We start from the raw sequence: 24,227 nt of genomic DNA on the forward strand, positions 1-24,227 counted from the left end.
CTGAAAACTAAAAGATTTTCAGCAAACACATTTATGAGATAGTACGGGACAATAATTGTTATACATACTTTGATATGTCCTAAACATATTTTTTTCCATCTCATTCTTTGGAACTAGATAAAGTCAGTGTTCTGGCCTCTTTAAATAAATTTCTCTAAGAAAAAAAAAAAAAAAAAACATTCATTTTGATTACCTTTCAAATAACCTAGCAAAGGTTGTTACTGATACAGAATGCTTTAAAATTATACACAATATACAAAAAGAATACATAGAGTTTTTAAGTGTTATATTTAAAAACTATAATAAGCATACAAAACAAGATTAACAATGACACAGATGACCAACTATGTGTCTATAGTTAGAATAGAAATAAGCAAGACAAAAAAAAAATTCAGATGAATTGTTTGGTGTAGAAGCAACATTCTTAAGTTCCATTAAAATATACATCAAAAGCTTGGGGTATAGCACAGTGTTAGAGTGTTTGCTTACCATGCACAAGGCTCTGAGTTTGCGTCCCAGCACCAGAAAACAAAAAGAAATATTCATTTTAAAACTACAGTCAAATTAAACTTAGCAGTATTTGATGCGGTCACAATAGTTTAAGAATTTCACAATAGTTTAAGAGTCCACATCTTATAACAATACCTAATATCGAAAAATATTCCCCCCTTTGCAGCTTTAAGAAGTTTTGAAAATTGCATTTTATCAAAACAAGTTAAGACAGCTTCACTTTGTTGGGTCACTTGTCTCTTGTGCTGAGACCAGTATTAGGTGTTTTCCTGTTGAGCAGAAAGCTAGACCAGGAGGATGACCACACAAGACAGGAACTGGCTTCATGACACAATCCTGCCTAATAATATGCAAATGTGTTACCTTTTCTGCAGATGTGAAGTCTAAATAAGCAAAGCTTCATAATCCAAAGGAACATATTATAACCACCATCCTTTACTTATGCCAAAGAACTGAATCCAAACCTCCATTTAACAATCCCTAAAGACAAGGATGAATACAAAGGCTGCAAAAGATGAGACAAGAATAACGGATACCATGTCATTTGCTCCTGAACCCCAGCACAGGAACCCTGAAGAGTCATGAGCCAATGACGAGGTCAGCAGCTGCCAACTGCCCACCAAAAAGTGTACAGCGATTGCTATACACTGGGGAAACGTCTTAAGATCGTGCATATAGATTGGCAAAAAAAAGTACCAATTGGACACTTTATTAGCAATGATTCATATACTCCTCAGAGAGCAGCTTCCAAGCAGATCTTGTGATGAGATATTGTGAGTCCTTCTACCCAGCTATTCTAAATCACTCCCCTACATAAATTATCTCTATTTCTTTGGGGATAGAACTTATCCTTGTGGTATGGGGGAGTTAGTTGCCCAACAATTCTTAGCGGTAGAAATTCAGAGGCTGAAACAAAACGTAGCCTCATATCAGAAAAGCCAGTACTGAACTTTTCATTTTACAGTTAATGTGCTCTGGTACTGAAGTGGTTAAGGAATATTTGGGGAGCAAGGCACAGTTTCTGAGCCAAATAGCATATCAGAAAGAATTTACATTTCAAGTATGCCGGTATCCCTTCCTGTCCTAGATATTAGATGTGATCAACAAATTACAGATAATTTTCTATACTAACTTCAATATGCATCAAACTGTGACAGTTTGAATAATCTAAGCCGTGCATAATGCATGCCACTAGCTGAAAACAGATAAGATTGCTGAATACAAATAGAATGCCAACACCCCCAAGCAAAAATAGTCCAGGGAAAGTATTCCTAAAAATGACACCCAGGCTCTTCAGACAGCAGAAAGCCACAGGGAGAAAGTTCTGCAAACATAATTAAGTACAGAGTTCTGCTACTTGTTTTTCTTTCAGCTACAAAGTTGCATTTTAACAATGTACACTGTATTTCACTTTTAGTTACAAGAGTGTTCCTTAACAATATTTTTTACTGCCACAGTAGAATAAGGACACAAGGATACTTTATATAAAAACGATACATAAAAATACTTTATAAAGTGTTCTGAAATTATTTTATTAAATTGAGGGAAACTGTATCTAAGTTACTAGAAGGAAAGCAATTTCTACTTCATCTTTTTGGTCTCTACTTGAATTCCTTTTATTAAAACCTGAAGACTGCTTTGAGGAATTAAACTAAGGCATGAAAGCATTAAGTACAGCTTATGAAGCAAATCCTGTTCCGTGTGTCCACCTATCATGGCCATGTTATCCTCCTACCCCCATCTCTGTCTTCTGTCCATTTTACATCCTTTTCTGTAGCAATCTGTTAGCAACAAAAAATACACATACAAGCAACAGCCAGCTGCACTGCTAACATTTACTTTCTGTTTGTTCCCTACTAACTAAAACATGAATATGCAAATGATGTGACACACTTGGCATGCGAATTTGCCACAGGTACAAAATTTTCTCCTTTGGGGATGTAACTTAGCAGATGTAAGGCACCATTTGTTGTTGACTTTCAAAATTCCTAATGTTTATTTTTCTCTAGTATGAATATTCTGAAGACATGTTTACTAATCCCTTTTGGACAAAGACACATACATCACCTAGAAACCAAACTAGACAACAAACTTATCAAAAACTCCACTGTCAACTAAACTAAAGGTGGAATAGTCTATGGGGTTTTAGCTCTTTGACAAAGAAAACTTAGGACATTAACATTAATTCTCACATTAGTGAAGAAAATAGGTGCCTTTGGCTTAAATAAAATGAATTAGAAGTAGAAGAGCTTCATCCACACTGAGTAGGTAAGGCTTGTGACCCTTCACACATTTTATACACACCGCTGCCGCCGACGCTGCCACCACCACCACCACAGGAAAAAAAAAAAAAAATCTAAGCACAAAAATATAACACAGCATAAGTAGGAATATAGTAGTTCCAGGACCCTTAGTAGACACCTAAATACACAAATGGTATCAATCTCAATATATTCCATTTTCTTCCTATACATACACACCTGTGATAAGAATATAGTACATAACCAACTAATAAAAACTATAATAATCACAATATACTGTAGTAAAAAAAATCATGGAATATGGTTGCTGCCTTTTTCTCACTCAAATGTCTAGTTGTACATAGTATTTTCAGATCCCAGTTGACCTAGTGTAGCCAAGAGAAGCAAAGCCAGGGGTTAGAGAGACCTACTGCATTTCACTTACAGAAAAAAATATAGGGCTTAACTCAATGGTTAAGAGCAAGTACTGCTCTTTCAGGACTGGAGTTCGGTTCCCAGGACGCATGTCAGACAGCTCACAACCACTTGGAAGTCCACCTGCAAGGAAATTCAATGTCACTGGTGCTAACCCGCATAACTATACCCATAATAGAACAATAGAAATAAATCTACAAAGAAAAAGAGAGACCCCAAGCAGCCTGCCTCAGCCACTGATTTTGAAGGACACAGACCCCGTCACCCAGGCAGATGACTTCACTGCTCACACACAGTTCCCGGGTAAAGAAACTCTTGTCCTGCCGGCGAAGGACTGTCCAGCAGAAGGAGGTGTGTCTCTTCTCTGGGCTGTGAGAGCCTGGGGCAGCCTTGACTCAGCTGCCCGCAGGCTCTGCCTGTCAGATCCTAACTAACCAACTATGACTTCAGAAGGAGGCCGGAGGCCTCTTGGAAAAGGGAATAAAGGGAGCGTCCTTTCTCTTCTTCCGGATTTCCTTTACAAATGGATATGGATATGCAAATATGTTCTTCAAGATTCTTTTCCTTCCTTGCAAACATTTCTCAGGTGGGAGGGGGGAAGGAATGATTACAATTTAAATTAACAAGAAAAATATTTCAACAAATCAAGAATATTAACTGTTGGTTAAATGTTTACTTTCTCATGGAAGGGGGAGCTATATCACACTATGTAATAATTTATAAGTAATACATTCTGTGATCACAAGAAAAGTGGTTAGGGTCATCTCATTTTATCAAAATCAAGAATTGCATTTGTAACAAGAAGTGGTGATAGATGCTTTTAGTCCCAGCACTCCAGAGGCAGAGGAAGGCAGATCCCTGTGACTTCAAAGCCAGCCTCATCTACTTGGCTAGTTCAAAGCCAGCCAGTTACAGGGTGAGACTGTATCTCAAAAACAAACAAACAAACAAACAAAACAAAACCTCCATATGTGGACTAGGTACATAGTACTTGCCTCACATGCATGAGGTCCTGGGTTTGATTCTCGGTACTATCACCATGACTACTAAAATAATAACAAAAAAAAAAAATGTGATTAACAACAACAAAAAATTGTGATTAACCAGCTGCACTGACGATCTTTCAGAAATATATTTCATTTCCTAGGAAAAACACAGAAGGTAAAATTCAAGCTTTTCTGGCAATCTAGAAGCAGAGAGGGGAGGCTCAAGGGCCCTCTCATCAACAGTCCTGTGCCTTGCCCTGCCCTGCTCTCTCCACAGTGCACCATGGGTACAGAACGCAGAACAGGTGAACACCACCCCAAGTCGAATGCCTGAGACAGTCCTCTAGCTTCCTGGCAAGGCCTCACTTGAAAGGAGAGAAGGTGGACTAGGATGAGAAAGGCATGTTCTGAAGCATAAGTCGCACAAACAGGAAGGCCTCCCTGCCTCTGCCAGCAGAGTCAGGCATTGCGACCATGGCACCCCGCCAAGGTGTGTAATCCGGGATCAGGTCTCTACTTTCCGCGACCTCGGCACAGTGTAGTCGATTTCTGTGATTTATTGCAGCCTCGCTTTCCAGACAGAGGAGTAACAGGCATGCAGGGACACTCAAAGGCTAGAGTGTGAAAAATGGAAAGATAACACGCCTGGGGAAACCATGAAAACAAACACAGAATGCAGACTCTTCTTGTGTTTAGAAGGGATTTTGATCAAAATGTAAAACAGTCCAAGCCAATGTCTGCTTTTTGTTTTATATGTGAAACCAGCTGGGACCAGCTGTCAGGAGTCCTCAGGGTCATGGGTGCATGGTGCATACCTGAGGCTTATGTAAACTCAGGTGCCCAAGTGGCCCCTCAAGTTGGCAGATTTTACTGCTTTACACAAACTCTTTCGGTAGAAACTCACAAGACTAAATATCCAGCGAATGCTGAACTTCAGCTGGAGGATTGCAAAGTATGTGTTCAAGCGGCTGAAAACAGCCAAGTCAACTTCTGCACAAGAAGAATGTATTTGTAGTCCTCATCCCTAAATCCTCATTTCCTTGTATAGGAGGGCCCAGGAGACCCCTCATAAAGTAAGGTATGCAGGGCAGAATGCCTGTACCCAACAGTTAAGGCAGAGGGCAAGATCACTGATGTATACGCCTCAGTGCGAAAGAGACACCTTACAACCTCCAGCAAAGAAAACAAACAAACAAACAAAAAAACCAAAACTGGTCTCCAAAGCAGCTCAAGTGGGGCACTACTTACAAGAAGGTGAAATAAAACAGGAGCCTCATTTTGATCACTGTAGCCCCATGCAAAGAGAAAGCCATAAAAGAGCTTGAGTGGGTAAAAGAAGGCCACTACAAGTGATACAAAATCTGTGCCCAGGTCACCTGCTGATAGGACACACCTTCTACTCCCTATCAGCTTCGCCCACTTTCTCAGCAGCAGAACGAACTGTCCCCAGGGCTGTGCCGGAAGATAAGCGGTCTGGAGACACAGCAAGCAATGTTGAAGGCCAAAGCCACAGGGTGCCTCGGGGGTAAATGAAGCAAAGAGCAAATAAGGCCTGGTGGCCAGCAGCATGCTGAGCCATGCAGGCTTGTGAGACGCGGGGCAAGTGGCTCATTTCCAAGGCATGCATTGTAGCTGGAGATGAGCTCCAACACAAGCCTTAACTCACTACTGCACTGTAGGTGGATCACAGGAGACCTAGACCCCTCCTCTTTTAGAGCTCAGCCTGTGAAAGTCAAAAAGCATTGGGGCAGGTTGCAGCACGGCCAGCTTGGTGAGAAGGGGTGGGGAGAGGAGGGAAGAAGTGTGGGGGGGCAAGGATGATAGGCAAAGCAGGGATGTAGGAAAGAACTGTTGGAATTGAGAGAACAGAGCACAGCCATGAGGGGGAAAGAAGGGAAGATGTCTTCATTTCATCTTCTGTGTTGCTTTCTGACACAAAATAGGGACCCGTCTGTGCTTACTGAATGAATGTGGTGTCGCTAGGCGAAGATCATTCAAGAAATAAACTCACCCAAAGCACAGTCCAGAGTGCTCTAGACAGCTGCATGCAAAAGGTGTTGGTAGAAGGTACATTTTCTCGGGAGGAGTTGCCTAATCGGGTGTTCACATAGGTTGCGTTTTGTGGTAGTTTTGCATTTACATTTACTTGGCACTCACTGGCTTAGCTACATAACTAACTGTGTATGCTTGTCCTCAGGCAAATGCTCGTTATTTCATCCTAACACAAAGTAGTCCTCTTTTGAAATGCATACAGTACAAGGAAAGAAAAAGGTAGTTTCTATTGAATAAAGAGTCTACTTTGGGCGTTCAAGTCCTCCTCTCACACTTAAGGAAGAGAAGAAGGGATGGTTGGGGTTAAGGAGAATCAACAGAATAAAAGAAACCAGGTTGGCATGCACCGGTCCAAGCTTCCTGTCTACATCACCGCCCATCAACAAGGGGTCTGGTGTCCATATGCCCAAAGGAGAGAAATGCACACAGTTCTTAGGGCTTGAAGACTGGCCTTATAAATGCCAAGAAGACAACCAGAGAACTCAAAAGAATCCACATTAGAGGGAAGGAATGCAAAGGCAGAAAAGGTAAGACTGAAGAAAGAGGAGAAAGAACTCTTTTCTTGCCACCATACAATCTTCCACTACAAAGGCTTTGGAAATGAATATTTACTTGGGCAAAAGAAAGGTGCATCTGCTGGCCTCGAATGTCACATGAATCATATTTAAATGAGAATATGAGTCTAATGTTTCTGGCGTATCTAGTGAATGTTTAGTACAATGCCCTCCTGCTGACCCCCTTCCCAACCTGTCAGCTATTCTGAATTTCTCATTCATATTCAGGCCCATTCTTTCTAATATTTCCATGCACATTATCATGGGTCTCTTCTTGAATCTTACTAATTATTTTTTTTCTCTTTTTCAACATATCAAAAAAGATAAAAAGGCTGTGAAAAATTTCAGCACTGACAAGAGAAAGTAAAGCACAATAAATGTGCAACATCTTACAAAAAGGAAAGTCCTTTTCCAATAAGTCTTGTCCCTTGACTGGGTATGACAGCTGAATAAACTTACCCCGGATGACAGTTATCAAATGCATTTTTGTTTAGAAGCTACTTTCACAAAGTCTTTTTGTCAGTAATTATGACCTGGCACCCTCAACTCCACCGCATGAATCATCTCTAATTCAACTGAGCTATTTTTTTTTTTTATGGTTCTGCAACCCTTTATATTTTGAGTGCAATGAAGTCATTTTTCTTCTTAAATAAACCTACTTCACTGCTTCTAACTTAAAAAATAAGTAAGAAATCAGGGGACCAGAGAGAGAGAGCTCAGCAGTTACAGCATTTGTTCTTCCCAACACCCACACGGGAGCTTACAACTTCATATAATTCCAGTTCTGGGGATCTGATGCCCTCTACTGACATCCATGAACACCTGCATGCCACAGTGCACATAATACAGCCAGAAACGTGCACATAAACCTAAAATAAAAATAAGGAAATCTCAAACAATAAAAAAGAGAGAAGTCTGGTCAGGAAACATGTTTTTTGATGGAGGAAAAAAAAAAAAGAAGAAGGACGAGGAGGAGGAGAACAGGAAAAGACTTGTTTATCTTCAGTCTGGTAAAACGTAATACGGAAGAAACACGGTGCTTAGGAAATGGTATGTGCCTAGAACACATGCACACATTCAAGCTTTTTTGATTTACTTGCAAACAAAAAGTTTTTGTTTCTTAATTTAGTGAAATTTTAAAAATTACATTATTTGTCATGATTAAATATAGTATCTCAAAGTATCCCTTTAGAGTCCAACGCAGGAGACGAAGAGGTTCCCTTCAGAGATACCTCAAGTTTGTCCTTTTACACGACATTCTCCATCCTGTTGCCTAGAGCGAAAAGGCAGCTCTCACCCTTGAAATCGGCCTCTTCATTCTTACTTCCTTCTTCATCTGGGAAAGCCCAACAGGTATTATCAGAATTCCTCCCTGGGCCCTCCTGTGCAGCCTTTTCAGGTCTGCTCATTGTATAAGCTCAGCAACCCCATCTGTTTAATGTACCTAGTTATTCCTTTCTAAGTCTCTGAGGGGAGCTGGGGGAAAGACTACATAACTCCCCCCCAAAAGTCCCGAAGATTTACTAGTGAGAAACAAAACAGCACCAAAGCCGAACATGAAGCTCACTGCAGGAAGAAACTAAATAGAAAAAAAATCTACTGAGAAACAGCTGCGCTCAACCCCAAGTATGGGCCATCTCCAGCATGTGGATTGGGGATGGAAGTGGCTTCCATTTAAGAGGAACACCCAGTGAACCTGAGTTTCTTCTCACGAGGGCCAAGCAGACTATAGGCACTGCCACTGGAACAGCACTGCCAGAAAAGGACCAGAAGCCCCTGTCCTTTTAGCTAACTCCAAGCCTAGAGAGGAAACCAAGAGGCAGATTCTGGGTTAAAAAAGCAATGGTTTCTTCTCTGCTTAGTACTGTGGTTACTTTAAGACTCTACATTTTCCCATGCAAACCACATCAACATTAAATATACTTACATTAGAATTAACCTTTGCTTTCCCAAAGCAATAATAATCTTAAGAATGAGGTGTATGTGTTAATTTAATGGCCACTGTAATAAGTGTTTAATGATATTCACAGAACAGGCTCGTGGACACCATCTCCCAATTTATACAAACTCCCAACCACACAAAAGCAAACAACTAGCCATGTAAAGATGGAACAAACTGTTATACACTATGTATCAGTTCAGGTTAACTTGCCAAGATGATTTCTGCTCAAAGCTTAACATCCTAGCTCAAATCTAAGGTATTACCAATTTAAAAAGATAAGAAAAAACTAAAACAAATCAAAAGGTCACTAAATAACCAACCACTCACCATGCTGACCTTGCTGCTCAGTGTCTGCTTCAGTTTTTGAAGAACCTGGTGCAACAGGAAGAGGTCGAGGGGGACGTGGCTTAGGAGTGGGGGGTGAAATTCTTTTCCTTCCAATATATTCAACATAAGTTCCTGGAAAGTCTCCCCTCTCCCCGGTGGTTTCATTGTAGCCATTTAACCAGCCAATCTCCTCAGGCCGGGCTTCCTGTCCCTCACTGAATCCAAGTGCCACTAAGGACCCTTTATTCACAGTCAGTATGTCCCCCAGGTGCAGGTCAATGTCTTCTTCTCTCTCCTTCTTGTAGTCGTACAGTGCTCTGTACTGGTACCCCTCAGCACTCATGTTTGCAGCTGTGTCTCGCTGTGGACGAGGATCCTGCTTGCACACTGCAGCCCAAGCTTACGTTTTGAGGGAAAACGAGTTCAGAGAATGGGCTAAAATCCCCAACAGGTGTCCAGCAGAAGACAAAGGACCACTATCCAAAGGTTTAAGAGAGGTGACTGGCCATCCGGCTGTCCATCTGTCCTCCATCAATGGTGCGACTGAAGACAGGGCTTTACTCCCTCTGCGCACCACAGCCCTCCCTGGTGTCCTTTTCAGCAACTTGTCAACACCTTGACTCCAGGCTGACTCCCACAGCGAGGCCCAATCCTCTCCGACGTTCTTGTCACACTGTCCATCTGTCGTCTGATTTTACTGCCACACTCCACTCCCGGCTTCACCTAGCAAAGCAAGAAACAAGGCTTAAAAGTGAACATCACACTTTGCCAGCTGTGTGGATCTGAATTTCTACTTCCATTCAACAAGTACTTAATCAATTTGGCAGATGACATACACAGGCCAGTGTGCTACCGCTTGACACAGTACACGAAACCACGATTAGTGAGACAGTCCCTGCCTTCTAAGAACACCGGGCGGAGCAGGAGTAGAGGTGCTAACATGTCGCAATGTTCCGGAGATAAGACTGGTACACAAAGAACCAAAACACTAGGTAGATGCCATAACAGACACTGACACAAAATGCCATGGGGCTCAAGTAAGGGGGAGAGGTGGGGCGGGGGAGAAGGCGAGAGACCACGTCAAATTATCAAATTGCAGGAATCTGAAGACAGAATGGAATGTGTGGCATGATCCTGGGTACAGACGAGACCAAGCAAATGTCATATCATAGAAAGAAGCACAGGCAGTCTCATCCATCACAGGACAGAGAGCGACCAGTGAACTTGGCCTAGGATGACAAGAGAGCCATCTGAAGTGCACACCAACAGTAATTAAGCCCTCAGCCGTGAGCACTGCATGGGTGAGGTAGAGAATCGACCACAGGATGAAAGCTACACTCCAGGATCGCCGATCTGGCTTCAATACCCAGGAGGGAATGGCACAGGGAAAGAATAGAGGTGAGGGCTACTGAGAAAGGTGAGGACAGAGACCAGAGAGGCAGCAGCAGGTTCATAGGGCACAGACTGAAGTAGTATACAGTATAAGGGATAACACACGGATAGTGAAAAATGCCCACGGGAGGAAGCAAGAGGAGCAAGTGCTTGATCTACGGGGTTGAGAATTCCATACCAACACTGGGCAAAGGGAAGCCAAGAAACCTGATGGGCTCCTGGGCTGTAGGCACCCACTGCTGAAATCAGAGATACACCCCAGGGTTTTTAAGTAGCTGCAAATAAAGTAGGACTGATTTCAGTAGCATGGGAAAGATACACATGAGTGTATACACACACACACACACACACACAGTGGGGGGCGGGGGAGATCTGCAAGAACAAAAACACTCTGGTTTAGTCAATCTGGGAAGGAAAGGTTGACATATAAAGCAAGCCCTAGAAAAGGACTAAGCAAGATCAGGAGGGCACAGCGGATCCCCAGGTCGAAGCCTTGCAGAAACCCCACACAGGGAAGACTGCATCAAAGCTTTATCATTCAGGCCTCTGCTCATCCAGGAACCATCAGTGATGTTCTGACATCCCAGACTGCAGGCCAGTAATGAGGGTAGCAACTAGATTTCCTTTCTTGATTTAAGAGAGGAAAGAAAGTAGCCATGCTTATGTTACAGAAGTGTTAGTGAAACAGGCTTGGTGGAGGCCAGGCAAGAAAAAGAAAAGAAAAGAAAAAAAAAAATATATATATATATATAAACTAACAAGCATATTTAGAGCAGAGCAATTGGAGGGGCAAAGTTAAAAGGACTTTCGTCATCATGGATGGTTAACGGGACAGCTTGTAATACAGATCCACCCTTACTTTTCAGTGTTACCGTTACTGCAGAGACTAAATCCCAAGGTTTCAGTTCACCAACTACACAACAAAGCAACACAGAAACAGCCACAGGATTCCAGGGCGCTGTATCAGGGGAACTTTTTTAAGTTTAGAGAGTGAAACACTTCAGCAGTTGAATATTCCAGGCACTCTTCAGTGTAGGCATCTTAAGAGGCAAAATCTGATCACAGATTAATTGTTATGTTGGCATTCAGAAGTGTAAAGTATTCTTCACATGACTAAAGCCTCTTAGCTTTATACAATAACACTCTAAGGAGGGCTGCATATTCAAAGGAAGTAAAAACAAACACTGGAAATCTTTGTGTAGCAAGAATATTAATTTGGGATAGTACTCAACTTTGCATTTCAAGCATCAGAGAAAAAAAATTAATGCAGCCAGTGGAGCGTATGAGAAAAATAAGCTATATTACGTTTGAAAAAGGCCTCTCCTTTTGAAAGATCCAGAATCAAATTAAATATTCATTGCATAAATTCACACAAAAATGTAGAACTAGCAAATCTCATTTTTTGTACTAATGTGCTCTGTACAAAAGAGACACAGAACTCCAAAGAACATGAAAATTTACATATCCCTAAATGCTGGGAAACCAGGCAATATGCCTAAGAATAATTTAATTCCTTCAAATCTGCCCTGAAATTTTTGTTAGCTTTTCCTGGCAATGTATCTTTTCGGGGGAGGGGGAAAGTCCTAGGTCGGTAGCCTGGGTAGATCTTTCTGCCAGCTGGTGGCTAGCACTTCCTCAATTTCAACCACTCAGAGGACCAGTTCGGTGGGATCCTCAGTAGAACAGGAAATGCAGTGCCTCCAGTACCCCTCCCTGCCCCCAACCATGAAACAAGCCCTAGCCCCAGACACAACAAGACAGCTAGGCAAACCCTACACCAGCAACTCAGAAACCGCCCCTGCCTATTCAGGGCTTTCTAAGCCCCAGTGTGCCTGGAGCTAAGTCCACACTTGGGAGGAGTTTGGTAATTGTGGAAGGCTAGATTCTGAAGAAAGCAACCCCCACCCTACCTGCTGAGGCCTCGTGGCTTCTGCAAACAAATGCTCTCAGCCTGCTGGTGTCAGGAGAATCTTAACAACTCTGCAGGGCTCTGGGTCTAAGTCTGATAGAGGAACCCCAACTGTCTTAAGCACAAATAGAGCAAGCCTGTCTTCCCCAAACTTGGCCAGGAAGATCAGTGCAGACGGTTAAGGCTAGCAGTCAAGGCCGGCAATGACTCAATGTCAGTGAAGTGGTTTAAAAGCAATGTTGTAAAAAGAGAGGGAGAGCAGACAAGTCATTTGTCTGGGTGGGGACTTGATCTTGCGGTGACAAGGTTCAGAGAGACCTTTGCTGGGCAGAGGAGCCAAGCAACTCTAATGCACTTCGCACACTTTCTCTGGCCTGTCTACCCATTTAAATGAGGCACTGTTATCACAGCCATCACGTGGTACACGCAGGGAGCGGTATCTCTTTAACCCATTAACCTCAAGATAACCAAGGTCCTACAGACATTCTCCCTTGCCAAGAGGAAGTAGTATCTGGGGCATGACTATGCTCAGCACCTGAGGCAGAAGCTGAACTCAGATCCACCCTGTATGTGGAGCCCCCACTTTTAACTTACTTTTAGCTTACAGTATCACAGTGCAGTGTTCTGCCTACTCTGGCTTGTCCCCTGCACCCGTGAGAACTCTGTGGATCTGCCTTCACAGCAGCCACACAGGTAAGTGTGTCTGGCCCTCACACACCTGCACAAAAAGAAGCCATTATAACTGGGTACCAGGCCCGCCAAGTGCAGGACCCAGCACCTTGACCGTGCAAATGTGCGTCTCCAAAGCGACTTCATTAAAATGCAGCCTTGCCAAAGAAGTTCATAAATTAGTGAATAAAAGGATCGTGAGCACATCGCTTCTGGAATCCTGCCCTTCTCTGTCCCACACATTTAGCTCCTGCCACCTGTGTCCCTCTTGGCCTCTCTGCCCTATGCCAGTCTTCTGGGGCTTCTCATTGCACAATTTCTAACAACTTAGCTCCCCCCTGGGGAGATGAGTGAAGCATCCATCAATAAGAGTCATGAAAACTGTCACATCTAGAGGACTAGCAAGCTCTTCCTCAAATTGTCCCCAGGACTGCAGAACACCCAGCAGCCTGAAACACTGGGACGTGCCCGTGTGACCCTCCTGAGGTCGATTACAGATGTTTCCCCTTTCACCAAATGCTACCTTCTGTTCCCTTTAGACGCAGACACCTGCCCAGTGACCTTTTCTCACCCAGATTCACAGAGTAAAGGTTATTTTATATGTGGACGACAGTGACCATCAACATACTATTATTTTCACATCACCCAGGCAATTTTATAATATAAGCTCTAAGCTAATACGTGGACAGGATAGCATACACTCCCCAAAAGCCATAAAGGATTCTGTGAAGAAGTTACAAAACATATTTATACAGCCGCTAACCACAATTTCCTTAAGGGGAATTATTTTGCTCCAGTCTTTCAGCCCTTTTCCTAGCTGTCTACAGTCCCACTCACTGGAAGCAAATTTTCTTTTTCTGCTAACAAATCAAGCAATTCTCATTTGCCCAAATAAAATTGTTTCTGGTGCTTGACAAATAGAAATCCATGACTGCTTAATGTTCAATGGCTTGAAAATAGATTTTGTCTGTTTGTTTGTTTAAGTTTAGCCTTCTAACCTGCAAGCATGATGGGAGAGAGCCAAACAAACCCTCTGAAAGGCTCTCCAGTGTCGCTGACTTACTCTAGTCTCCTTTCATAAAGGACAGGATTTAGGAAAGCTGATGGGAGCCAGAAATAATGGTTATCTTCAAATTGCATTTTTTTAAAAAATCAAGAAGATATGTGTCTACTAATGTGTTGCCATCTTATTACAAAATCAGCAGTGTGACGCTGGGTGGCAGCACCTAAGGTGTCTATAGTCAGGACAAGGAGGACTCTGGGTGGGCAGCCTACACCATGTGTAACCCTTTCCTCCTTCCTGTGCTAGCTCTGAGTCCCACCTCAACACACTCTTCTGAAAAACAAGAATCATTACTTGAAAATCTGCCTACCATTCAAAAATCTTGGAAGTTATGAACTATGAAACTGACTTAAGACCCTAGTAAAATACCATGTGTTTGTACATAAAGTGAGGGGACTGAGTGACCTCAATTAAAGTAGGCTGGGAAGGTGGGCTCCACTTCAGCCTGATGTTATAGGCACCTAATATCTCAATTCATTTCCAAACCAACAAGCTAAACAAAAGGTGCTGCCTGCTGCCACACTGGAAACTGGGTAGCTAATGTGGGTAAGAAGGGTGTGGAGGCTGTAATTCCTGCCTGCAAGCCCTGTAGAGCAAGCGTACACACCCAGGTGTAAAGAGACAGGACTGCAAAGCAGTTAGAGCACTGGGTGTCCCTGAGGAGAGGATAGGGCTACCCCATCTCCAGCAGCTCTTCTAGACTGAGAGGGTCACAGCACAGAGGGGACTAGGACAAAGGGCCATGTTATTTATTTGCTAAGGAAGAGACCCCTTCCCCCCACCAAGAAGAGGCTATGAGGCCAGTGTGCCTGCTACCTCTACAGTAGAGAAGGCTTGACAAGGTGGGCATGGGAGGAGTGAACTGAGGGAGCTGCCCTGAAGTACCTCTTCTTGTGAAAAACCATGGCAGTCCTTAAGATTGATGGCAGCAAGGGTGAATTCTGAGCTGCAGCCAACAGCGACTGCCCTGCTCCATGCACAGCTATGTAACTGGGCAAGTTGTTGAACCCTCCCCCATTATCATGTCATCACCCACGAGGCCGATGGGAGACCTACCCCTCACTAGGTCATTATAAGGATTAAAGGCAATTACACTCACAAAAGCATGTAGCACGCCACACTTCTCAGCACAAGCTTAATATAATTAACCCAGACTCAGTGCTCCCTGTGTGCCAGGCATAGTACTTGGAGTTTTACATAGACCCTGTAACTGCTCTAGCTTAATTATCAGCCCCATTTTGCAGATGAGAACACAAGCACTGTGACAGAGCATGCCTGAAGTGACAGTCAACTGCAGTTATGGCTTTCTTGTAACTGTTCTTAGTCACAATAGGGCTGCATTGAATGTCACTGCCGTTTACACAATGCAGATTTAAAACAGAAACAGACAGGTGCCAGAAATTTTCTCCTGCCCTGCCTTTCAATGCTGCAAGCAGTTCTAAAAGAAGCCTGAAGCTACCTAAAATAAAACTCTGCTGTAAATAGAGTCAGATAGAGCCTGCCTATGGACTTGGCCCAAGTAAGTCTCCAGACCCAAGGTGGAAGGCGTCTCAGTAGAGGTCAGGGGGTGTTACACGGGAGGGGGCCATGAACATGCTTGGTGACAGGGCACAAAGTGGGGGGCGTGACACTGTTTTCAAATTGGGTTTCAGGGCTGCTCCGTAGCCTGCTCTCCAAGAGGAAAAACTGAGCAATGCCCCAGAGAATGAAGGCAGCTGGGTCCTCATGGGACAGGCTCAGTCCTCACAACCACAGAGGCAGTCCAGGATGAAAGCAAGGGGGGGGGGGCTGAACCGCTGGTCAGACACCTCGCCTCGAACAACGCACAACACCCACTGGTGGAGCTTCCCGGCCCTTTGGCCAGGCTCCCATGATTTCAATTCTCTCTCAGGTGATCGTTAACCTGAGAGATATTTTGACTACAGGTGCTCATGGGTCTGTGTTTGATTTACTTTAAGGAAAACAATGGTGACAGAGCAAATCTCCAACGATGTCTTTAATCTTCTTTTTTCTTCAGTTAACCGTGTACTATACTCATTCCAAATTTTACCAGAAAAAAAGGGGTGAGAGGGGAGATGAGCATAAACCAAACAGACAAGCTATAAGTGTTTTTCAGTTCATTTGGCTTAGTGTACAAAAAAAAAAAAAAAAAAAAAAAAAAAAAACCGCCTTAATTCCCATTACTTTAGGCAAGTGATTTCAATAAGACTATTGGAAAAACCATGACAAAAAAATTTATTAGGAAAGAGACAAATGACACTTTAAAAAAAATGCAATAAATAATGAGTGCTTTAAAAGCTAATCACGACTGATGTTTCAAAAAATAAAAAGGTACAATTTACACTGTCTTTTCAAGTCAAAAACAAAGCAGACAGTTTGGTTTGGTAGCACAAGTTTGTAATCCCAGGACTTGGGAGATAGAGGTAAAAGGCTCAAGAGTTCAAAGTCAAGTTCTGCTTCACTGAAAGTTCAAGGCCAGTGTGGACTACATGAGGTGCCTCCAATGTGAGGACATACACACACACATGCAGCTGATAATCCCTTCTACTGACAGGTGACTTTCTAGTTCCCTTCATTTCCTCCCCCAGCCAGCAGAGCCTTACACCATGCAATGAGCTCTGTGCTTGGCCAGTCTAACATGCGTGACAGACTGACAGTTAGGGGCCAGTTCCTTCTGTGTGTGTACTCCTTACTCACCCTTATTCACGAGAGAATTAAAAGCTCAGCTCGCTTTGCACTACTTAACCATAAAACCACCTTTTTTTTTTTTTTCTGCTTGGCTCTTTCACTATCTCTTTATCCAATAAAACACATTTTGCAAAAACACAATAGAAGCTGGACCAGAATTGTTCCTGTTTTTTAACAAGTATGTGGATAATTTTTCAAAGTGAATGCCTTTTACAACACTTCACTGAACTATTTAGGAAAAAGGAGAGCAGAAAGGAAATTTCAATCAACACACCAAACTTAAAGTTCCATGGTGTCCATGGGGAAAGTTGAAAGGAACAGGCAACACTTTTAATGGTACAAGGTTTGTGTAAATTGAATAAATTTGTACTTAATATTCAAAGCCTTTTGAGAGATTAGCTTGAGAGGGGAAGAGAGACAAGAAAGAGTAATGGGGGAGCAAATTTGAACAAAATATGTTATATCATGTACAGAAATGTCCCAAGGAACCCACTTTTGTATAGAATTAATATACAGTAATAAAAGTAAAACGGGGGCACAACTATATCAGCTTAGAAATAATTAACATTTCCTAAAGATATGTGAACACCACCCACTATCAGCAGCCAAAATACATAACTCTGTAATGTGTTTAACTCTTCAGTTTCCCCAGACCAACTTTTTACTAGAACTGTATTAAAGACCAAAAAAAAAAAAAAAAGAATCAGTGAGCAGTAAAATACTTTTTCACATGACTACAGCACATCACAGATGTGAAAACGCAGAAAGCTATCATAAAAAGTGCAAATAAAACAGCAGATAACAATGTGCACATGGCAGAGTTCTGTTATGCAACCAGGAACAGGTCCCAGTGCAAGATGAAAAGTTAAAAGTAAACTCCCACAACAGTCTGAGGGCCAGTATCAGTTACGTCCAACTTTCTTTAAATCATAAAAACTGACAGGGTGCTGTGGAAGAGTAGTGTGGCCTGCAACAGGCACACAGAGGAAAAGCAGGGAGTGACACTGCTGAGCACTCCTGCAGAGCAAGGGGCTTCCACCCCCGCTCTTTCACATAGAAGCCTGACTTTGAACCACAAGAGGTGCAAGAAAAACCAGGATCATGTCCTTTGGAATAAGCCAAAAACACCTGTTTCTCAAAGTTTAAGAAACTTGTGTGCTTAGGAAAATGCTTTGCCATTAGTGTTCTATATAAAAAAACGGTGAGTGCAACTGTTTTAAAAACAAAACAAAACAAAACTCTGTAGGTTCTTTGCATGGACACCTCACCTATGCAGAAGGCCCTGAGGTCCTAGTGGTTTCTACTTTAGAAATCTATTAATCTGCTATCTGTGGCAGAAGTAAGCCACCTGCCTACTCCAAGCTTTCCTAGCTCATAACTTACCACCGCTAAGGTGCCCAACACATACCACAAGCTAATGAATTATTAAGAAATGATTGCACAAGGAACCTAGGTCAATCAGCTTTGTGAGTAATCCTACCACCTAAAACTTGAAACTCGATCTCACTGAAATGACAATCTCACGCTACACTCAAAACCCGGAACTGCTTCATCCTTTCCTATTTCACACTAGATGACAAAGAGGAAAAGGACAGGAAAAGAAAGAGGGGGGGAATGTGTAAGTCCTGAAATCGTGAAACTCCTCAATAAAGCGAAAATTCACACTACCACAGCAATAGAGCCTGCAGCTCCTTCAAGAATTAACGGTGGAGGCGAGACCTTTCCGGTGTTGCCAGCGCCCGGGAGCAGAATTCCCCTGGATCCGGTGCCGGCACACAGCGTTCAACATGTCACAGCCACTGCGCTCACACCCTTGCGTTATTGTGCGCGAAAGCCGGTTACCAAAATGCATTTCTGTACATGCGTGCCTGGCCAGATCGTTTCTATTCTCTTTGTCTCGTGATCTGCCCGGCAGTTTCTGCCTTTGGGAAGGAAGTGGCTTGCAGACAATTCCCCCAGATCTTTTGGCTCCAGCTTGCACGCGGGCCGGTCCTCCCCGGCCGGCAGATACCGCTGGGCAGGTCCCTCCAGGGTCGCCCCGCGTTCGAAAAAAGCTGGATTTCCGGGCGGTGCCAGGATCCCCCACTCATTATGCCTCCGGCAACCTACCCAAACCCCGGCGGGCGCCAGACGCCGAGCCAGAGCCCCAGACACCGGCCGCCCCGAGGCGCACTTCCCCCACCCCGGAAGGGGAGGGAGGCAAACTTCGGAGGGCGGGGGTTGGGGGCGAGCTCCGGGGACCACCGTGGCCCAGCCCGGCCGGCGGCCCCGGTGGCTGCTGCCGGGGCCTGGAGAGGACGGTGCGCCAACGCGAAGGCAGCGATCCGGGCGCCCTCCTCGCACGCTCCCGGCTGCGGGAGGCTGCAGGGCGTGAGGGGACCCTCGGACGCGTGAGGTGACGGAGGAGGAGGGGAGCCGGCCACCGCGGGCAACTCTGGGACCGAACGCTCCCGGGGACGAGCGGAGCCCGAGCGGGGTAGCAACCGAGGAAACGACCGCGGGAGGTGGCCGTGACCACGCAGGCTGGCCACCGGCCCGGGAAGGCGTCCCAGCGGCCGGGAGATGCTGGCGACCGGGCTGGCAAGCCGGCTCGCTTCCCCCTCGAGTGGCTCGGCAGCAGAAGTGGCTGCCGGTGACAGGAAGAGCGGCGGCCGAGCGCGTTCGCGCCGCCTCCCCCTCCCGGGCACACCGGGACCCGCCGCCTACCTCCGGGGCGGCTCGCTTCCTTCCTCTGCCCAGCCCGGGCTTCAGCGGCCTCTCCGGCTTCCCAGCTCCCAGGCGCCTGCGATCCAGCTGCGACCCGCCGGCGCTTCGCTGTCCCGGCTCCCCGGCTGCACAGCCGTCCTCGCCCCGGCCGCTGCTTCCTCCAACTCGGCTCCAGCTGCTCGCTACTCCTCGCCGTGCGCCCGCCGCTCCAGCGCCTGGCGCCGGCCCCGCCCCGGGGCCCGCCCCCGGGGCCCGCCCCCAGGTACGCACCAATCAGTGCTCTCGCCCCGCCCCCCGGCGTCTGGGCCGCGCCCTCCGCCTCTGCCAGTCTCCGGGCGGGCTACCGGGTTCCAGGCGCAGCCGGCCGTGCTGCCGACCCTACCCCGCCCCGCCGCTGCCCTCGCCTCCGCCCCCCGGCACGGGGATGCCCCGGGCGACTGGACGGCGCGCGCCCTCCGCTGCGGAGCGCTCTAGCTCCGCGCGCCTGGGGCTGCCTCGCCCGCGGGGCGGCTCCCGGGACCGAAGCGGGGAGTGAAAATGGGGACTCGGAGGTGGAAGATGAGTTCAGGCCTCCCTGGAGCCGGGCTTGCTCCCTGCGAGACCCTGCCTCTACCGGACCCGCTAGAGCTTCAGCACAGTGGCCGGAGTCAGGAGGATGCACAAGCCGGGGCTCGCCAAAAGTGGGGAGGCCCTGTAATTCCTCAGCCTGGCCTGCACAGCTTCCCTAGTGGTCAGAAAAACCGCGCCACCCGGCGTGGCACTCCCGGGGTGAAGGAGGGGTGAAAGGGGGAGCCAGAGCAATGAGTGCACGCGGCCGCCTGCAAAAGCCTGGCACGGTCGCCTCCAGGAGCCTGGCAGGACCTAGGGGAAAGGGAGAGTTGTGTGACCAGCGCACGCGCGAAGGATCTCTGACCGTCCTCACAAGGCAGGGTCTATGTAGGTCATTTAGCCCACCGCCTTCCGATGCTTCCGATGGACTGGAGAAGCGCAAATGAATTCTGTTCACTTGATTTCTTTAAATGTAAAAATGCAGATCCTTGGAGTAGAAACCGCTGCTGAAGCTGCTCAAGAAAAAAAAAAAGTGATGTTGGCTCATGGCTTCCCGAGATAAGAAAAGATGTCAGGCTGTGTTTTGTCCTCATATAAACGTTCCAGAACTCTTGAACTTGTGAAATTTTGCTCTCAGAACATGGCTTATTTTGCAGGTCAGGGACCTGCGGCCACCCTTCTTGCCCTAAAGTTCCCTTTTGCAGTTCTCCAGTTTGCTGGCAAGAATAGTGCCCTTTCTTAACCAACCAACTTAGTCTTTTATCATTCCTAAATTTGATAGTGTGTTACTGTGAGTGTTGGAAGCAGAGAGGGGAAAAAAAAATGAAACTCACAGTTTACACGTAGCAAATGCAATCACATTTAAAGGTGGCTCACATTCCAACAGAACAGAGAGAGAACTCGGTACACCGTTCAGGCACTAATGTTTCTGTTACTCCTGGTGTCTGTGGAAGACAAAAACAGGCTAGCACCCGCATCACATTTAAGAATTCACCTAGCCTGTGGGATGTGATGACAAACACCAGCAGTTTGAGACTGAGGTCATAGCATCTCAAGTTCACACCAGCCTAGTCTATGTAAAAATCTCCCTAAATATTGATTATGTTCATTTGTGTGTGGAGATCTATCTTAATTATGAGTAGAACCATTCCCTGAGCAGGAAATTCTGTGCTGTATGAATGGAAGAAGCAAACGTGACCAAATAATTCAAGTTCCTGTGGCCTTGTCTTAACCACGGTGATGGACTAGCTTGAACTATAAGTTAACCCCCTCCCCCTTTCTCCCTTTGGTTGCTTTGGTCAGAATATTTTATCACAGCAATAAGAAACCTTTGTATGTAAAATAGCGAGACTCCTGGTAGAAGGTAATGATGTGTGATAGAAAGACTGTGGGAAAAGTCCTTGCTTCTAATCCAAACTAAGTTGACTAAAGTAATAAAACATTCACAAATGTTATTCTCACCTGTGAAGAAACTGAAAATACAAACTTTTCTAGTTATCTTTTGTGCTCAGTAGAGTCTTGAAAAGACTTCACCATAGGATTCTATTCAACTTTGAAACTGTTAGAAGCTGGTCTGATGCATGTTACTGGCCCTCAAATTCTGGTTACACCTATCTTTGTTTTGTAAAACTGCCTAAGACAAACCTGATTGATTGATTGATTGATTGATTAAGCGGCCTATACCTGGGCAGGGCAGAATGGGGTCCCTGGCTTGGAGAGGACAGGAGAATCATGGGACACAGATGGACAAGAAGAAAGGAGGAAGGAAAATGCCATGATGGGTTAGGGTGGAGAAAAAAACCCTGTGGGCCAAAAGGAAGAACTCCAATAATGGCGTGAAAAGGCCCAGATGAAGAATACAAGCAAGTGCAATGGGGTTGTGGATGTTAGGGAGACCAGATGAGAAGGATTAAGGAGGATGGCATTGGATGGGGGCTGGGAGATGGATGGTGAGGTTAATGAGCCAGTGTAGGTGAACTATTTGCCTGGCCCAAGGTAAATAAGGCAATTACAAAATCTAACAGGTGTCTTATCATTTGTGCTAGCGGGCTAGATAATACCACCATGATAATGTTAGAGCTAATAATAAACATTATATAGCCCAATACTTTTTAAAATTTATTTACAATAACAAAAACAGCTTAGAATCCCTAAATGCCCTTCCTCTTTTAGACAAACCTTCAGCAATGTATTGTGCACTTATACTTTCTTTGACTTTTTTCCATTATAGCTGAACACAAGACAGCTTATGACCAGAGAGGATCATGTGGAAGGAAAAGAAATTAATTTTTCCATATAGGAGCACCAAATAACCTGTCCATTTCATTGGTATTAAATTGTTACCTTCCCACACATCACTAATATAGTGTTTTATTTTCCTTTCCCACAGATTTTATGAATTAAAAGCAATGACAGCACAATATCAGTACCATACTTGGAGTGTATGTGTGTGTGTCTGTATATCTATACATGTTTACATGTATCTGCATGTGTGTGTGCTTGACAATGGAGTCTTCCTCTCCACCTTATGTATTGAGTCATACTTGACACAAGGTACAGTCTTCCGGCTCTCCCACTTGAGCCCAGAGCACCCATCAGATAGTCTAGCTAGCCAGTTTGCACCAGAGAGTGCCTATCTCCGCCTCCTGCTCATTGGGATTTACTAAGCCCCTATACCCACCCGGCACTTACTTTAATACTAGGAATCTGAACTCAGACACTTACCCTTACATGACAAGGGCTTAGCCTTTGAGACACAGCCTTAAACTTGAATTTTTAAGTAACCCTTTTCTTGAGTAAAATCTTATCTGGAAACACAAAAGTAACTGTTATAAAGCAAGAACCTGGTATGATAAGGGAAAGGGGCCTCTTGGGCCACTTGCCTTCATTTCCTTTCTACAAGACCTCTAGATAGCAGGCACCATGAGCATCTCCTTGGAATTTCCTGGAAGTATAAAAATATAAATTCTCTGTCTTCACTAAACCAAAAGTTGGAGATTGGAGTTAAAAAAAAAAAACTGTTTTAGAAAACTCTCTGTGCCATTTGGTGCATACTGGGGTTTGCGAATGATAGGATAGCTCCGGGCCTTCTGGGACATACTGAAACCCACCTCCATAAAATGTTTAGATGTCACATAGACACAGTGTTCTAGTTAGCTTCCTGTTGATGAGCTAAAGACACCAACAAAAGAAACTTTAGGAAGAAAGGGCTTATTTCATTTTACAGCCTACAGTCCAGCATGAAGGAAAGTCTAGGCAGGACCTGAAGCAGAGGTCGTAGAGGAATTGCTTGTTTCTTGCTCCACATGGATCCTTCAACTTTCTTTTCTATACAACGCAGTACCACCTCCGCAGGAGTGACATCACACACAGTGCGCTGCTCCCTTCCACATCAATCATTAATCAAGAAAATGTCCCACAGACTTGCTCACTGGCCAACATAATCGAAAGAAAGAAAGAAAGAAAGAAAGAAAGAAAGAAAGAAAGAAAGAAAGAAAGAAAGAAAGAAAGAAAGAAAGAAAGAAAAGAAAGAAAGAAAGAAAAGAAAAGTCTCAATTGAGATTTCCTCTTCCCCAAAGACTCTACCTTGTGTCAAATTGACAAAAACAAAACAAAATGAAAACACCTAATCAGCACTCACAGTTCAACCAGTACTTGTCAAATTGCTGGCATTGGTTGGTGTATAAAAATGATAGAGGATGTGAAATTTCCAACAGGGATACAGGAGTGTCACTTACAATGCAGAGCAGCAAAGGTGGCTTGGAAATCAGAGTCAATCAAGGACCTACATTATAGAGAAAGAGTTTGAGTGGCCAAAACAAGTTGAGACAATATCCTCCATCACAAAAACAAAACGGATGCAGTAGAATGCAGTCCTTGGCCATCTAAACTAACTATAGTAACTGTGATGTCAGGATATGCTTCCACCGGGCTTGAAACCCAAGTGTGTATTTTAGGGCTCCAAACACAAACCAAACCAAATGAATACCACTGTTCTGGAGTCCTACTCAACAGCTGCACAGATAGAATTAAGAGCATGCTAGAAATGCAGCCTACCAGGCCCTATCCTAGACCTACTGGCTCACAGGCTACAGTTGAACACGATTGCCTGGTGATACAGGTAAAGGTTCAATGATATATCCAAGTGGCCTTCAATTCTGATCACACAACAAGGTTGCCGGGGGAGTTTATGAAAATCCCAGGAT

At 44.7% G+C, this 24,227-nt stretch overlaps 1 protein-coding gene across 2 annotated transcripts in view; it reads right to left on the reverse strand.

The window, feature by feature from the left end:
• The window catches only part of Pik3r1 (phosphoinositide-3-kinase regulatory subunit 1), an 82,805-nt gene extending 63,121 nt beyond the window's left edge, over positions 1-19,684 (reverse strand). Inside the window, exons 1-2 of one of the 2 annotated variants that reach the window (XM_055601902.1) lie at positions 19,474-19,684; positions 9,056-9,769 (exon numbers count right to left, since the gene is read on the reverse strand). In XM_055601902.1, coding sequence (XP_055457877.1) covers positions 9,056-9,389 — 334 coding nt within the window. In that variant the 5' untranslated portion in view covers positions 9,390-9,769; positions 19,474-19,684. Of the gene's footprint in view, positions 1-9,046; positions 9,770-19,473 lie in introns of both variants that reach the window. The other variant, XM_055601901.1, reaches the window with a different exon arrangement.
• Between the last annotated feature and the right edge of the window lie 4,543 nt (positions 19,685-24,227).

Source organism: Psammomys obesus, unplaced genomic scaffold (genome assembly GCF_907164565.1).
Source record: "Psammomys obesus unplaced genomic scaffold, mPsaObe1.curated_primary_1811, whole genome shotgun sequence".
Taxonomy (NCBI): Eukaryota; Metazoa; Chordata; class Mammalia; order Rodentia; family Muridae; genus Psammomys; species Psammomys obesus.